At 48.3% G+C, this 15,170-nt stretch overlaps 1 protein-coding gene across 6 annotated transcripts in view; it reads left to right on the forward strand.

Moving 5' to 3' along the window:
• Positions 1-14,874, forward strand: part of kdm5c (lysine demethylase 5C) — a 31,162-nt gene extending 16,288 nt beyond the window's left edge. For all 6 annotated transcript variants that reach the window (XM_076277065.1, XM_076277068.1, XM_076277069.1 and 3 more), the window contains 19 exons: positions 1,109-1,228; positions 1,617-1,775; positions 2,016-2,197; positions 2,465-2,627; positions 2,901-3,020; positions 3,128-3,322; positions 4,046-4,227; positions 4,530-4,654; positions 4,789-4,936; positions 5,134-5,218; positions 6,192-6,592; positions 8,347-8,485; positions 9,379-9,558; positions 10,512-10,631; positions 10,852-11,721; positions 12,167-12,218; positions 12,767-12,966; positions 13,159-13,305; positions 13,565-14,874. In XM_076277065.1, the coding sequence (XP_076133180.1) occupies positions 1,109-1,228; positions 1,617-1,775; positions 2,016-2,197; positions 2,465-2,627; positions 2,901-3,020; positions 3,128-3,322; positions 4,046-4,227; positions 4,530-4,654; positions 4,789-4,936; positions 5,134-5,218; positions 6,192-6,592; positions 8,347-8,485; positions 9,379-9,558; positions 10,512-10,631; positions 10,852-11,721; positions 12,167-12,218; positions 12,767-12,966; positions 13,159-13,305; positions 13,565-13,573 (3,597 nt within the window). In that variant the 3' untranslated portion in view covers positions 13,574-14,874. The remainder of the gene's footprint in view (positions 1-1,108; positions 1,229-1,616; positions 1,776-2,015; positions 2,198-2,464; positions 2,628-2,900; positions 3,021-3,127; positions 3,323-4,045; positions 4,228-4,529; positions 4,655-4,788; positions 4,937-5,133; positions 5,219-6,191; positions 6,593-8,346; positions 8,486-9,378; positions 9,559-10,511; positions 10,632-10,851; positions 11,722-12,166; positions 12,219-12,766; positions 12,967-13,158; positions 13,306-13,564) is intronic.
• Positions 14,875-15,170: the final 296 nt, after the last annotated feature.

The following is a 15,170-nucleotide window of genomic DNA, read 5'->3' on the forward strand; positions in this document are numbered from 1 at the left end:
CACATGTCTTTGGCAAGTAGCCCTAGGCTACTACAGACACAGGTGAAGAACAGTCAGCCTCAGCAGTAAGCAAAACCAAATATGTACAGCCAGCTTCAAAAGCAAGCAGCCCAGACGCTAAAATTGGGTATTTATAGCTGTGAAGGTAATTCACACACAATTATTTTTCTTTCGCCAAAATATATTTGGTAACTTCTGTAGACATCCAAAATGGGGTGGGGGTCAAAATTAGTAGGAAAAAAAAACTATTGCATAAACAGTCATATATATCTTTTGTCGTGGTATAGTCTTAATTTTCATTTAGATGTTGGAAAATGTGCAGATACCCTGAGAAAGACCGTTGGTTAGCTAGCTCATTTAAAATATCCTAAACTTTTTTTGACCCTGCCTTTAAAAAAAATCGGAATCGAGAATCGTTAGGAACCGGAATCGAAATAAGAAATAGGAATTGGAATCGGAATCGTTCAAATTGAAACGATACCCAACCCTAGTAACGAGTCATTTCATTAAGTTTTATTTATATAGCACCAGTTGAAATGGTCTCAAGGCGCTTTACATACAGTAGCCCAGATCCTGAACTCACTAGACCAAGAAAACAGTGTCACGGAAAGGCACCCTTTTAACAGGAAGACACTTAAAGCAGATCGCAGCTTGTAAGGGCTTGTTGTTGGTGCATGTGGTTGTGTCATACTTCCTGAGCCAACATTTTCTTGCGGCTTGTGCTCTCTGTGGATCAAAGGCCACACACACACAAACACAAACACTGTTTCATCTGGCCATGTTTGGACACATGCCAGCATTGGGTTAGCGTCGTTGTGACACATACACGGCTTCGAGTCTCTCAGTGGTTCAGACCTCAGGACAACTATCCTGTTAGAGAATGAAGTGAGTCTGTCGCCTCTTTTGTGTGTGTGTGTGTGTGTGAGAGAGATGGAGCTTGCGTTTAGTTTTGTGTGAATTGTTTATGGTTGGTCTCTTTGTGCAGCCATTTGGCTTTGATGGAGTGTGTGGGGGAGGGGAGGATGGCATTTAAAGAAGCTAAACACAGAGTACTCTCTCAGCTTTGAACTAATCTGTGTTTGTGTGTGTGTGTGTTCTCTGCGTTCAGGAGTGTAAGCGTCCGGCAGAGGCATTTGGCTTCGAGCAGGCGACGCGGGAGTACACGCTGCAGAGCTTCGGCGAGATGGCGGACACCTTCAAGGCGGACTACTTCAACATGCCGGTCCATGTGAGCATCAGAGCACACCGCCCCCACACACTCACACACAGCACCAAGGGACCAGGCATCACAACCCAGTGCACAAATCAACACTACGCTCATCCTGCCTGTTACCTAGGGGACAAATACACTGATAAATACACTTCCCCTTTTAGGATAGATAAACATTTCACGTGTGAATAAGTATAATGGAGAAATGTGGTATGAAATGTATGGTCATAAAAGGGCCAAAAAATGATCTCAGACCGGTAAAATGTTCTCAAAAGTGTGTTTTATGGAAAGTTAGGGGTCAGGAGAAAGCTTTTGCACAGCATGCACAGGTTGCTGGTCTCCTTTTGAACAAGGCTCTGCGTTTTGTTGTAAATATAAATATTTATCTGTGTGCGTGTGTATGTAGATGGTGCCCACGGAACTGGTGGAGAAGGAGTTCTGGCGTCTGGTGAGCAGTATTGAGGAGGACGTCACGGTGGAGTACGGCGCGGACATCCACTCCAAGGAGTTCGGCAGCGGCTTCCCGGTCAACAACGGCAAGAGACACCTCACCACAGAGGAGGAGGTGGGTGCCCTCAATGGCCCCTGTGGTCAGCTGTGTCTCCCTCTCGCGCTCAATCGCTCACTGTGTCTTTCTCGCTCTATGTCTTTCTTTTTCTTTCTTCCCTTTCTCTTTCTCTCTTTCTTACTCTTGCTCTCTGTCTCTCTCACTGTCTGTCTTGCTGTCTCTCTCACACACACACACACACACACACACACACACTCAAAAAACTGAAGGATGTTCTGTTCTGATGTTTGTGTTTAGGAGTATGCCCGCAGTGGTTGGAACCTCAATGTGATGCCCATTCTGGAGCAGTCTGTTCTATGCCACATCAACGCTGACATCTCAGGCATGAAAGTGCCCTGGCTCTATGTCGGCATGGTGTTCTCGGCGTTCTGCTGGCACATTGAAGATCACTGGAGCTACTCCATCAACTACCTGCACTGGTAAAAGAACATAGAACTTTGACTCTCTCGCCAGATGCAGACTTATACACACATTACACATCATTTTAGCTCAACCACCCCCATATATTCACCTAATAGAAATAGACTGAATAGCAAATTGTCATAATAACAATAATCATGAACATATACAAACTGTGACTGTAAGAAGAATTCATTTGTTAAATAGTTAACATCTTTAAACGCTAATATGCTTATTGATAGACTGTTGACGGAGCTTTGTTTTGTTTGTGTGTGTGTGTGTGTTAGGGGTGAGCCAAAGACGTGGTATGGAGTGCCATCGTTTGCGGCGGAGCAGCTGGAGGCGGTGATGAAGAAGCTGACGCCTGAGCTGTTTGAGTTCCAGCCGGACCTGCTGCACCAGCTCGTCACCATCATGAACCCCAACATCCTCATGGCTCACGGAGTACCGGTCAGCACACACACACTCTTACGCTTACACCAACACAAATGCATATATGCTCACTCACACTTGCACTCTCACACTCTCACACACACACTCTTACGTTTACACCAACAGAAAGGCACATACATGCACACACACACACACACACACTCACATTTACACCAACAGAAATGCATATATGCATGCATGCGCACACACACACACACACTCTTGATCAGAAATAATGTCCAAGCCAACCTTTTTCGTGGTTGATAATTGAGTATTGTATTTGATTGACAGGTGGTACGCACCAACCAGTGTGCAGGGGAGTTTGTGATTACGTTCCCCAGGGCCTACCATAGTGGCTTCAATCAGGGATATAACTTTGCTGAAGCCGTCAATTTCTGCACTGCCGACTGGGTAAGTGCTCAGAGAAAACCACTAAGAGGCTGAGGCAGTCCTTTGCAATCAAGTACAGATAGTGCTCTTAAGTGGAGAGCTAATCAGCTTTGTGTGTGTGCGTGCAGCTTCCTGCGGGGCGCTCTTGTATCGAGCACTATCGCCGCCTGCGCCGCTACTGTGTGTTCTCCCACGAGGAGCTCACCTGCAAGATGGCCGCCTGCCCTGAGAAACTGGACCTCAACCTGGCAGCCGCAACGCACCGAGAGATGTTCATCATCGTCCAGGAGGAGAGGAAGCTACGCAAGGGCCTGCTGGAGCAGGTGAGAGATGGAGAGATGAATAGGGTAGGTGGGAGAAGGGGAGAGAGACAGAGAGAGATTGATAGATGGAGAGAGAGAGAAAGAAGGAGGGAAATAAATGGAGGGAAGAATAAGATATGTTCCTCATTGTTAAAGAGGAGAGCTCTAGATAGATGAAGGGGGGGGGTGAGTTGGTCATCATAGTCCAGGAGAAGAACTGGTACAAGAGCCCAGAGGAATAGGTGAGTGATGAAGGTAGTGATGGATGAGGAGAGTGAGGGAAGCTAATGTGAAGAGAGATAGATGGAGGAAGAGAGATGAGAGAAAGATGGAGGGAGAGAGAGAAATGAGAGAAGAAAAAATGACCGGCTGGAGGAAAGCACAGGGAGAAATGGCCTATACTACTATCAGGAGAAGTGCAACATGGGGGAGAAATGGCCTATACTACTATCAGGAGAAGTGCAACATGGGGAGAAATGGTCTATACTACTATCAGGAGAAGTGCAACATGGGGAGAAATGGCCTATACTACTATCAGGAGAAGTGCAACATGGGGAGAAATGGCCTATACTACTATCAGGAGAAGTGCAACATGGGGAGAAATGGCCTATACTACTATCAGGAGAAGTGCAACATGGAACATTTGTGCCAGATGGTCTGTTGCATCCCAGTGCACTTCAGTAGGCTGCAATATCATTGCAAAAAGGTGACTGACATTTGTGTGTGTGTGTGTGTGTGTGTCAGGGCATCACAGAGGCGGAGCGGGAGGCCTTTGAGTTGCTCCCCGATGACGAGCGCCAGTGTGATAAGTGTAAGACCACCTGCTTCCTGTCTGCTCTGGCTTGCTCCAACTGCCCCGAACGTCTCGTCTGCCTCTACCACACGCAGGACCTGTGCAATTGCCCCTCCGACAAACTCTACCTCAGGTAACACATCTGTATGGACATGTTAGACTGGTCAGGTTGAATGGGGGCATGTGAATGTACATTTAGTCATAGTCTTTGCACAGCTAGAAGCATGCAAACAAGCTGTGGGTTCTTTTCTGCATTCAGGCTTCACATATTGACTTGAGTCTCCCTCTTCCTAACTCTCCTTCTCTCCCTGTCTCTCTTCTCTCCATTTCTTTCTCTCCCTCTCTCTCTCCTCTCTCCTCTCCTTCTCTCCCTGTCTATTTCTCTTCAACTCCATCCCTCCACCCCTCCTCCCTGTCTCTCTCTCTGTACCCCAGGTATAGGTATACTCTGGATGAGCTGTTGGCTATGCTGCACAAGCTGAAGGTGAGAGCGGAGTCGTTTGACTCGTGGGCCAATCGCGTGAAGGAGGCATTGGAGCAGGAAGAGGGCAGTAAAATAGGTAAGTAGCAGGCTGTTTTGTATGATGGGGCACCTGGATGTTGAATGCTAGGTAGCTCTCAGACATTCTAGGCCTATGGTTCTAAAGTTCTAGGTTTCTGGTTCTGAAGTTCTATGTGTCCGCTTGTGTTCCAGGTATTCAGGACCTGGAAGCGTTGAAGGAGGAGGCTGCGGAGCGGAAGTTTCCAGATAACGAGCTCTTGCTGCGACTCAACTCAGTCTTACGCTCAGTGCAGGAGTGCCAGACCACTAGCACTGAGCTGCTGAACAAGACGCAGAGCAGGTAATGGGCCACACACACACACACACACACACACACACATTTAATTTTACACAGAGAAGGTAAAACACACACGCACACACGCATGCTTAGTACAAGCTAGTATACAATTTTATTATAATGTGTTTTCTTATGGAGTCAGGGAAACTCAACATGGATGGAGTTTACAATGTTTAGTTGTTTGTGTGTGTGTGTGTCAGGCGGATGACTTTTCAGGAGCTGAAGAGTCTGGTGGAGAGGATGCAGAATCTGCCGTGTGTCATAAGCCAGCGGGAGGAGGTGCAGGTGCGTCCCCTAAAACTACATAACCCAATCAGTCCCCATTTCTTCGCAAACATGGAAAACTATGTTACCGATCAGTCCCCATTTCTTTACAAACATGGAAAATTACGTTACCCATCATTCCCCATTTCTTCACAAACATCTAAAACGTTGTGTCCAATAAGAGCCTGTAAAAACATTTCCCCACAAAATACATCTACAAACCCCACCTGCAGCACCTAGGAAAATTGCACAGCCAATTACTACTATCTAACACATTTAATTCATCCCATCAAAGACTTCACATGTGATCAGTTACACCACAAACCAGTGCCTTGTCTAATAATATAATGCCCCAAAGTCAGCATCCTCTCTGGATATACTCTATCTCTCTGTCATGGTAGCTAACACACTTCACCTGCTCTCTTCTCCTCCTCTCTTCCTCCTCTTTTCCTCCTCCCCTCTTCCTCCTCCCCTCCTCCTCTTCTCCTCCTCCCTTCCTCCTCCCCTCTTCTTCCTCCTCCCCTCTTCCTCCTCCCCTCCTTCTCCCCTCTTCCTCCTCCCCTCCTCCCCTCTTCCTCCTCCCCTCCTTCTCCCCTCTTCCTCCTCCCCTCCTTCTCCCCTCCTCCTCCTCTTCTCCTCCTCCCTTCCTCCTCCCCTCTTCTTCCTCCTCCCCTCTTCCTCCTCCCCTCTTCTTCCTCCTCCCCTCTTCCTCCTCCCCTCCTTCTCCCCTCCTCCTCCTCTTCTCCTCCTCCCTTCCTCCTCCCCTCTTCTTCCTCCTCCCCTCTTCCTCCTCCCCTCCTTCTCCCCTCTTCTTCCTCCTCCCCTCTTCCTCCTCCCCTCCTTCTCCCCTCTTCCTCCTCCTCTCTTCCTCCTCCCCTCCTCCTGCCCCCCACGCCTCCCCTCTTCCTCCTCCCCTCTTCCTCCTCCCCTCTTCTTCTTCCTCCTCCCCTCTTCCTCCTCCCCTGTTCCTCCTCCTCCTCTTCCTCCTCCCCAGGCTGTCCTGCGGACGGTGGAGGAGTTTGAGTCGCGGGCCCAGGCGCTGGTGAGTGCCGGTGGTGCCGAGTGGAGCCAGGACCCCCCTCCGGCGGCCGAGGAGCTGCGGCTGCTGCAGGAGGAAGGGGCGTCCCTGGCCGTGGAGCCGCCGGCGTGCGCCATGCTGCGGGGGCTGCAGGGACAGGGCCGCTGGCTGGGCGAGGTGCGGCGCACGCTAGGGCCCCAGGGCGGCGAGGGGGCGGCGGCGGCCGAGGTGTCACTGGAGGTGCTGCGGGCCCTGATGGAGGACGGCTGCAACGTGCCCCAGAGCGCCCAGGTGGAGACGGCCATGGCCGAGCTGCAGGAGCTGCTGACCATCGCCGAGCGCTGGGAGGAGAAGGCTCAGATCTGCCTGGAGCACAGGTGGGTGGAGATGTGTGGTCAAAATTACTCCAAGACTACTGGTGTGAGACTGCAGCTTTATTCACGACGCCACATGAAATGTCAAAGTAACAAGCCCACCACTTTGTGGGTGAAGCCAACTCTTATACCCTTAACACACACCCACGGAAAATCACAAGTTGTCACCCACCAGTGATCATCTAACCATCTGGTTTTTCAACAGAGATAAGAAATGTTTACAACCCCTCATCCTGAGGGTCACCATCAGTTCGATGACACAGGGGTTATCTTAGCACTCCTAAGTCAAAACATTCTTACAGAGGGGGTTCAGATGACACAGGGGTCAGTCAGAGGATGGTAACCAGATTTCACTACATACAGTATATGTAAGGTATACTAAACATTCAATGAGAGACATATAAAAATGATCCCACAGATGGACACACACACACACACGGAGAGACACAGTTTCCATTAGCCGGTATACATGTACTGTTTGTTGGATTGATTGATTGATTGATTGATGTATTTATTTATTTTTAATTGGAAAAAAAACTGCCAATTTAAAACTTGCTGATCAAAATGTCTGGTAGTAATTGCGATACAAAACAGAGTTATAATAGGACATTTGTGTTGACAGAAAAACAGTATCCACAGCCAACAGTGTGTAGGCCTGGTTTTGAGTACCTTTGAGTGACCCGAGACGGTAGAAGACGGTGTAGCCATATGAGCCATATGTAGCCCACTGTATTGATCCACAAAGGGAACGGTTGCCTTCAGAGAGGCCTACATTTGCTGAAGTTCAGTCCATTGGCTACATAGAGGTCCCATGTTCCATTACAGCCTACATTTCTGTTGGTAATGTTAAGGTTTTGCACACTTGCTACAGTTTGGTTTTCTTAAAAGCCAAAATGATTTGAGGACTTTATTCTTTCCTCAATCCAAGTCACGTGTAGGTTTACATTTGGTGTATTTGTGCCTACGCTGTTATTGAAACATGACCGATCAATTTAACATTTGTCCGGTTAAATTACTTCTATCCGGTCATCAGATCGGCAAGGAAAAATCCTAGCCGAAACCCCCACAAACGCACAGTACACGCACAGTACACACACACCCTGCCCAAAAGGCAGCCTTGTCCTGATCATATTTTGAGTTTTTCTGTGTTGTGTAAGACCAATACACCAGACCAGAACAGGTTCTTCTAGTGTGCTTACCCAAACCACTGCTTTCCCACACGGCCTCTCCATTTGATCTGTGGGTTGCATAAGGGAGTGTTCTCTTCTCGGCTCTTGACTCGATAAGGCCTGACTGGCTTAATGCTCAGTTACACTGCGCACACACACACACACACACACACACACACACACACACACACACACTTCCTCTCAGCTGTTTCCTCAGCCGTGAACTTCTCTGTTCTCTGTGGCCAAAATAACACACAGTATGAAGGAGCACTAAACAAAACAACAGTGCTCTCCAGTCATGTCTGATGTTCTCATGTACACAACCTCTTCTGTGCCGTCAGGCTGGAGCTGCAAATTAGTCTTGTAATTTATGTCATCTCCTTCTCTGTCACTGCCTCTTTAACTCAACTCCCTCCCTTTTCCTTTTTAGTCCATCTTGGGTCAGCTCAGTTAGATTTAATTTCAAAGCCAGAAGTTCCATAGCTTTGAAACACTGCCTTGTAACCGTGCATGTGGTTTCGATAATAGATGTGTTTATGAAGGTGTTTGTCGGTTGGTTTATTAATGTCTCCTGTTGTGCGTCTGTAGGCAGAAGCACCCTCTCTCCACGCTGGAGGCCATAGTGAACGAGGCCCAGCTCATCCCTGTGCAGCTGCCCAACATCCTGTCCCTACAGGGCTGCCTGAGCAGGGCCAAGGCCTGGGTCACTGACCTGGAGGAGATACAGGTAACACACTCATTCACACTCACACTCTCTGGCGAGAGACAAAAACATTTATACATGCAAGACACGCATACACAGACTCATAAACTCATACACATGCATACACACAGTGAGAGAGATACTGATATATTGATGCACACACATATAATATATATATTATGCGCATGCACACACACACACACACACTCACACACACACCTTCACTTCAGTTGCTAAGGAAAGCAGAACAGGATATTGATGGTTAATTAAAGAAAACCTATATTGCAAACCGTTCTACCTAGGCTGTATTATGTAGTATGGTTAAGATTCCTAGGAGTGATGAAGATGTTCTTTAACACCAGCAGCAAAGGCAAACTCTCCACTTAGTATTAGCCCTGCCTGGCACACTGGTAGCACCCTGTGACGTGACCTGGACAGAGGCTTTAGACGCTGGCACAACAGACATGGCTATTGGCTGGCTCCCTGTAAGGGTTGTGTAATAGGATTATGTATTATTGTACAAGATAAAATGAGTGTCCTTTCATGGCATGTCATTGGTTTGCAGTTCTTCGTTTTATTAAGACCTCAGTACAATATTAGTCCATATGTGCGTTTTAACACCTCTCCTTCGGAACAGAGGCATAGCAGATTCATATCAGCACATAATGTCTTATTACCACATGACCTTAAAGAGACATAATGCTTTTTCTGTTACATAGATCTTCTCTGGCAAACAATAAACAAACACACTTTCCCTCTTACTTTCCCTCCATGTCTTTCCATTTCTATCCATTCTTCTTCTCTTCCCTCTCTATCCCTTTCTCACTCTCTCCACACTCATCTCTCTCCATCTGTCTCCTCTCCCTCTCCTCTCTCCACCACTTACCCCCCCCCCCCCCCCAATCCCCCTCCCGTAGAACGGTGAGCACTACCCGTGCCTGGACGACCTGGAGGGGCTGGTGGCGATTGGCCGAGACCTGCCCGTGCACATGGAGGAGCTGCGGCAGCTGGAGCTGCAGGTGGCCGCCGCCCACTCCTGGAGGGACAAGGCCACCAAGACCTTCCTGAAGAAGAGCAGCCAGCACAGCCTGCTGGAGGTATGCACGAGGGGGAGGGAGGGGGGGGGAGAGACTCCTGGAAGTTCACACCCTTAACTGTGTAACAGGTGTTAAATTAAGGGTGTGACATGCTGGTGCAGCAGAAACTCTAGTAGTACTTATGGGTCTATCCATTTGTATCGGAAATCCCCCTGCCCGAGTTGAAAAGTGTAAATCTCCCAGCTATTTCACCGAGACACACCACCTTTTGGTCAGAATTCCGACTGTCCACCTTGGGGCTCTTGAGTGTGCACTGAGCTGAACTGAATTTTCTTTGTATTTGTACTACGTTGGTCGATTTAATGTTGATTTTAAATGTTCTTACACACTTGATTACATTACTGCTTTAATCCGGTCACCATTTAAATGCATTGCCCAGTCTTGCTGTGCGTGCAATACAATGTAACGTTTTGTTTTCGAGCTGGTTTGCTAAAGAGGCTAATACAGCTAACAATAACAAGCCTGCTACTGCTAGCCGACTATTGCTAGCCGACTGCCCCTCATGGCTCAAAAAAAACGCGACAGCACTTGTTGAAATTTAAATTGTAAGTGTGACGAAGCTTGAATATGAATGCAAGTGTGAATCATCCCGTAGCTTGTTTAGATGAGCCACAAGTGTTCTAGGCAAGCGCCCAGCACTACCGGGGCAGCTGCTGCCCTGGTGGCGTCCCTGTTCGTTCCCACAAAGACAAACTGGAACGCTAAAGTGCTACAAGCCAGGCAATTAGGTCACGTTCGCGCATACAACTCAAAGCAGTCCGAGCCAAATGGATAGCAGCATTAAACTGGGCAGAAGGCATGTGGGCGCACCAGGCCCCTGAGTGAGGACTGCGAGTGGCATACTCATCTCAACAGTCTCCCTTCCACAAATGTGACCTTTACCCTTACAAACACACTGTTGCAACAGCCCTGACTTACACTTCTCCTTTGCGCCGTGTGTGTGTGTGTGTCAGGTGTTGTGTCCTTGTGTGGAGAAGAGGAAACCAAAGGGGACGGGCTCCTCTGAGCACTCAGACCGAGAGGCTGACGTACTGGGCCTCACGGCGCAGGACCTCCGAGATCCCGGAGCTATCGTGAGTCGCCTCACTTCCTGTAACACCAACTCATGCTTCCTGTTTCATTACCCTTTAGCCTTAGTGCACGTTGTTTACAACACATTGAGTGTTTGTTTTCTCTTGTTTCATATTAATGGTTATCTCTTTTTTTTAATGATTTACATAATCCATCGATGAAAGCATAAAAATAGTAAAGGGTCACCAGACAGAAGTTGAAACCGTGTTCCGCCCCCTGCAGGTCCAAGCTTTCAAAGAGGGCGAGCGACAGGAGAAAGAGACGTTGCTACGGCTACAGCAGCTCAACCTGGCCAAGCCCGGTCTGGACAAAACGGCCAATGAGAAGGTAGAGAGGAGGTGGAGTGACAGCATGGACACACAGGACACACCCCTCTCTTCCTCCTCCTCCTCTTCATCAGAGGACTCTCTCCCGCCACCTCACCAGAACGGACACAGCCGGGGAGGCGGTGACAACAATGGCGTGGGCCTGACGGACTCATCCCCCAGCCAATCGGTGTGCCTGTGTGGCTCACCGGCCCGCCCCCCGCTGCACCGCTGCCACCTGTGCAGAGACTGGTTCCACGGCGGCTGCGTGCCGTTTCCCTCGCCGCTATCTCTGGCGCCGGCCGCCCGCAGCCCCCTCTGCTGGTGGGAGTGGGACACGCGCTTCTTGTGCCCGCGGTGCCAGCGCTCGCGCCGCCCGCGCCTGGAGACCATCCTGGCGCTGCTGGTGGCCCTGCAGAAGCTCCCGGTGCGCCTGCCCGAGGGCGAGGCGCTCCAGTGCCTCACCGAGCGCGCCATCACCTGGCAGGGCCGCGCCAAGCGGGCGCTGGAGACCTCCGAGCTGCAGGGGGCGCTGCGGAGGCTGCAGGAGCTCAGGGAGGAGCACAGCCAGGACGCGGACGGGGAGAGGAAGGAGGAGAGCAACGGCGCGGAGGAGCGACGGCAGAAAGGCGAAGAGGAGGAGGACGAGGACGACGAGGAGAAGGAGAAAGGGGGCAAGAAAGGGAACGACGTGATCGTGCTGTCAGACTCGGAGGGAGGAGAAGGGGAGGACGGAGTGATTGACCTCACGGAGGACAAGAACTCGCCCAAGAAGGCCAGTAAGACGGTAAGAAGGAGGCATGCCATGTTGTCTCAGAGAGGGAGAGAGGAGTGGGGTAGGAGCATATGTGAGAAAAGGAATTACATCAGAAAATTGCACTTTCAGAATTAAACAAGTTTGTGTCTTATGCAGTGACTTGAGGTCTGAGTTGCACTGATTTTCAATCCCAGGAGGTGCCACTATTCTGCCCCTGAGCGAAGGCATTTAACCCAGAGTTGCTTAGTTCACTGTACACCACCCTGCAGTTAGTTCACTGTCGCCCTGACTAAGAGGCATCAGCTAAGTGGGGGGTGGTGTTAGCGTAGTGGCAATGGCGCTAGGCTAGCATGCAGTAGCCTGAGTAGTTGTGGGTTCATTTCCCGGGCGTTGTGCCCTTGAGCAAGGTGTAGTGCTGTTTCTTCCCCCAGTGCCAGTCATGTACGTAATGGATGTAATGTGTGTGTTTGTGCAGAATGGCTGTGAGAACGGCATTAAGAAGAGGGCAACCTCACAGAAAATCACAGGTAAGAGCTCACATCAACTTTGTCCTGCCTACTTAACGGACCCTTTTAGGCCTCAACAAACTTTCTTTTTGCCCACTCTATTTGTTGTTGTTATATTGTGCAAGAAGTGCAAATGCCATTACCACATCAACTCTGGCTGGCAACTTAAGAATGGCTGGCAACTTAAGAATTGCAAACAGCTGCTGAAAGCCACAGGCTGTGTTAGTCCCTGAATTCATGGGGAATGCTTTTCATTCTTGTGGTTGACATGCTGCTTTACTACAGCAAGTTCAGGACTGCAGTCCCCATGGAGAAGTCATAGAGAATGAGCACCTTTTATTGCACTTTAACTTGCTGTGAGGTAGAATATCTGATGGAAGAAATTAAAAACAGTTCTACTTCATTTGACACACTAGTGTTCTATTTTAGTGGGTTTACAATAAGTGCCGTTTGTTAGAGCTGATACAACAACCATCATTTTGGGGAGCAAACTGACCGTTATGGTAGTAGAGCTCATGTTGCATTTTTTTTTTTTTATGAAACTAATGTGATTTTGTGTGTGTGTGTAGGTGTGGAGTCTCTGATCCCTATGGTGGGCCATCTGGAGGGTCCGGTGATCGAGCTGTCGTCCAGTGCCCGTACCCAGCTGGAGGAGCTTCGGCTGGAGGGAGACCTGCTGGAGGTCACCCTGGACCAGACACACACCATCCACACAGTTCTACAGGCCGCGAGCAAACCCCCTCGGCATGAACTACACACACTCCTACTGGTGAGAGAGAACACACACACACACACACACACACACACACACACACACACACAGTCATTTGTGTGATCCCATAATTGCACAGTGAATAGTTCTGTGAACGGTAATGTGATTTTTATCACCTTAAAGGGGCAAAGGTGATTTACCACTGCACTTACCTCTTTTAATAACTGTGTGTGTGTGTGTGTGTCTCAGATTGAGCTCCAGGGCCAGAGGAGTTTAGGTCGCAGTGGGAAGACAAAGGACAAGAGGAAGAGGAAGAGCCAGCGGGGAGAAAACGGCCTTTCAGAGACGAAGAAGACACGCCCGCTCAACAACACACCCACCCTGACACACCCAGAGGTGAGACACACACACACACACACACACACACACGACCACTCAACAACACACCGAGGTGAGACAGACACACAGTTCACACGTCATCTAGCTCTTCCCTTTTAGTAGACACAGGAGGTCTCTTCAGGTCATAAACAAACACAACTTGTTAATGGGTCTGCTAATAAAGTGCTATTTCCTCTTCCTCTTTCTCATCTGCCATCTGTCACTCTCTCTCTCTGCTCCCCCCCCCACATGCTCCCTCTATCTTTCTCCCTCCCAGATTTTGTGAAGAGTGGTTGTGTGCGCTCTGAGGGTTGTTTTGAGAGCAGTGGAGCCCCCAACAGGACAGGAGAAGACAAGAGTTCCTCTGGGCCCCTACACACACACACACACACACACACACACACACTCACCAACCGAGAGGATTTCATGCAGGATACACACTTCTCCATCTCCACTTCTTAAGCTACCACACTCATGTTACACATAAACACACACACGCACATGCACAGACATGTATCTGTATTTAAGTTAAGATTTTTTTTTTTCTTTGAATGTTTGTCTCCATGAACTCCTGCATTAGACACTCCTGGTTTATTCTTTATTCCCTTCCTTCCTTTTGCCCAACCACACTCCACCAACCTGTCTGTCCTGTCCTCCTCTCTCTCTCTATCTCTCTCTCTCTCTCTCTCTCTCTCCCCCTCTCCCCTCCAACACTGCAGCTCCCCCTGTCTGTCTGTGGGTGAGTAGGCCGCGTCTGCCCGCCTGCGTCTGCCTCTGCTCTGGGAGGATTATGGGGATTACAGCCCCTGAGGTCAGCCTGCACTGAGTCGGTCAGTGCTCCGTGTACTCTTCAGTGTTTTAAGCTGTGTTCTAGAACACTTGTGTTTCTGAGGAGACGACAAACGACTCCAGCTCTCGTTTGTATTTGTTTTTATCGAGGGTCTGGAGGACGTAGTACACACACGCACACACACACACGTGTATACAGACCTGGAGGGATGGCGATACATTGATAAAGTGTGTATTTTCGTTTCTCGTCTGGAGTCTCATGTTAATAGAGGCGGTTGAAAAGGAGGAGATGTATCTTGAATTTAATAAAAAAAAAGAGCAGTAGAATATTTTGGGAAGTGTGAAAACAGGAATTTTATGTTTTTGGTGCTACTTTCCCAAAATAGTTCTCATTTTCTTCTTTGGTTCGCTTTATCTCACTCTCTCTTTCTCTCCTGCTCATTTGACTCTAATATGAGATTTCTGGTTTCTCTAAAAGTGATATTTTCCTCCTTTATTCCTCTGCACTTTTTTATTCCTCATCTTCTGTCTATTCCTCCATATCTCGGTCTCTCTCCCTCTTCAGAAACTCCCTTGTGTATAAAATCTTGACTGTGACTCACGTTCTCCACATTTTATTTGGTCCCTGGGTTATAATGACTATAATATTATTATTATTATTATTATTATTACTGGTATTGATATTGCAGACACGCAGTTGTCGTGAGTTTGTGTATAAACATTTTCATTTCAATGTTGCCTTTTTTGTTTCTTTTCACTCTTGTTAGGAAAATAAAAAAATTAGAATTGTTTTAGGAATTACTGTCTCAGTCTCATTTTGATCGTTTTCTCTATAACTGGAAAGTTGGAGGAAAATTATATAAGAAATAACTTATTTAGTATTTATATACTAAATATTTCTATATACCTCAAGCACCACCACGTTTGTAGATCACCCATGCATGACACACCTCAACCACAACCTATGTAGATCACCCATGATTACTTGCAGTACCCCGGCATTACCACAAGGAAATGGTCTTAAGTCAGGTTGGAACCTGACGTGGAAATAAACACTTTTTCCACGTCAAAGAAATTTTTTATAAATCTGAGCC

Source organism: Alosa pseudoharengus, unplaced genomic scaffold, assembly GCF_046254945.1.
Source record: "Alosa pseudoharengus isolate Yale_2024_CS ecotype anadromous, Long Island Sound unplaced genomic scaffold, YU_APseudo_1.1 YU_APseudo_1.1_scf_9, whole genome shotgun sequence".
NCBI classification, from domain to species: Eukaryota; Metazoa; Chordata; class Actinopteri; order Clupeiformes; family Clupeidae; genus Alosa; species Alosa pseudoharengus.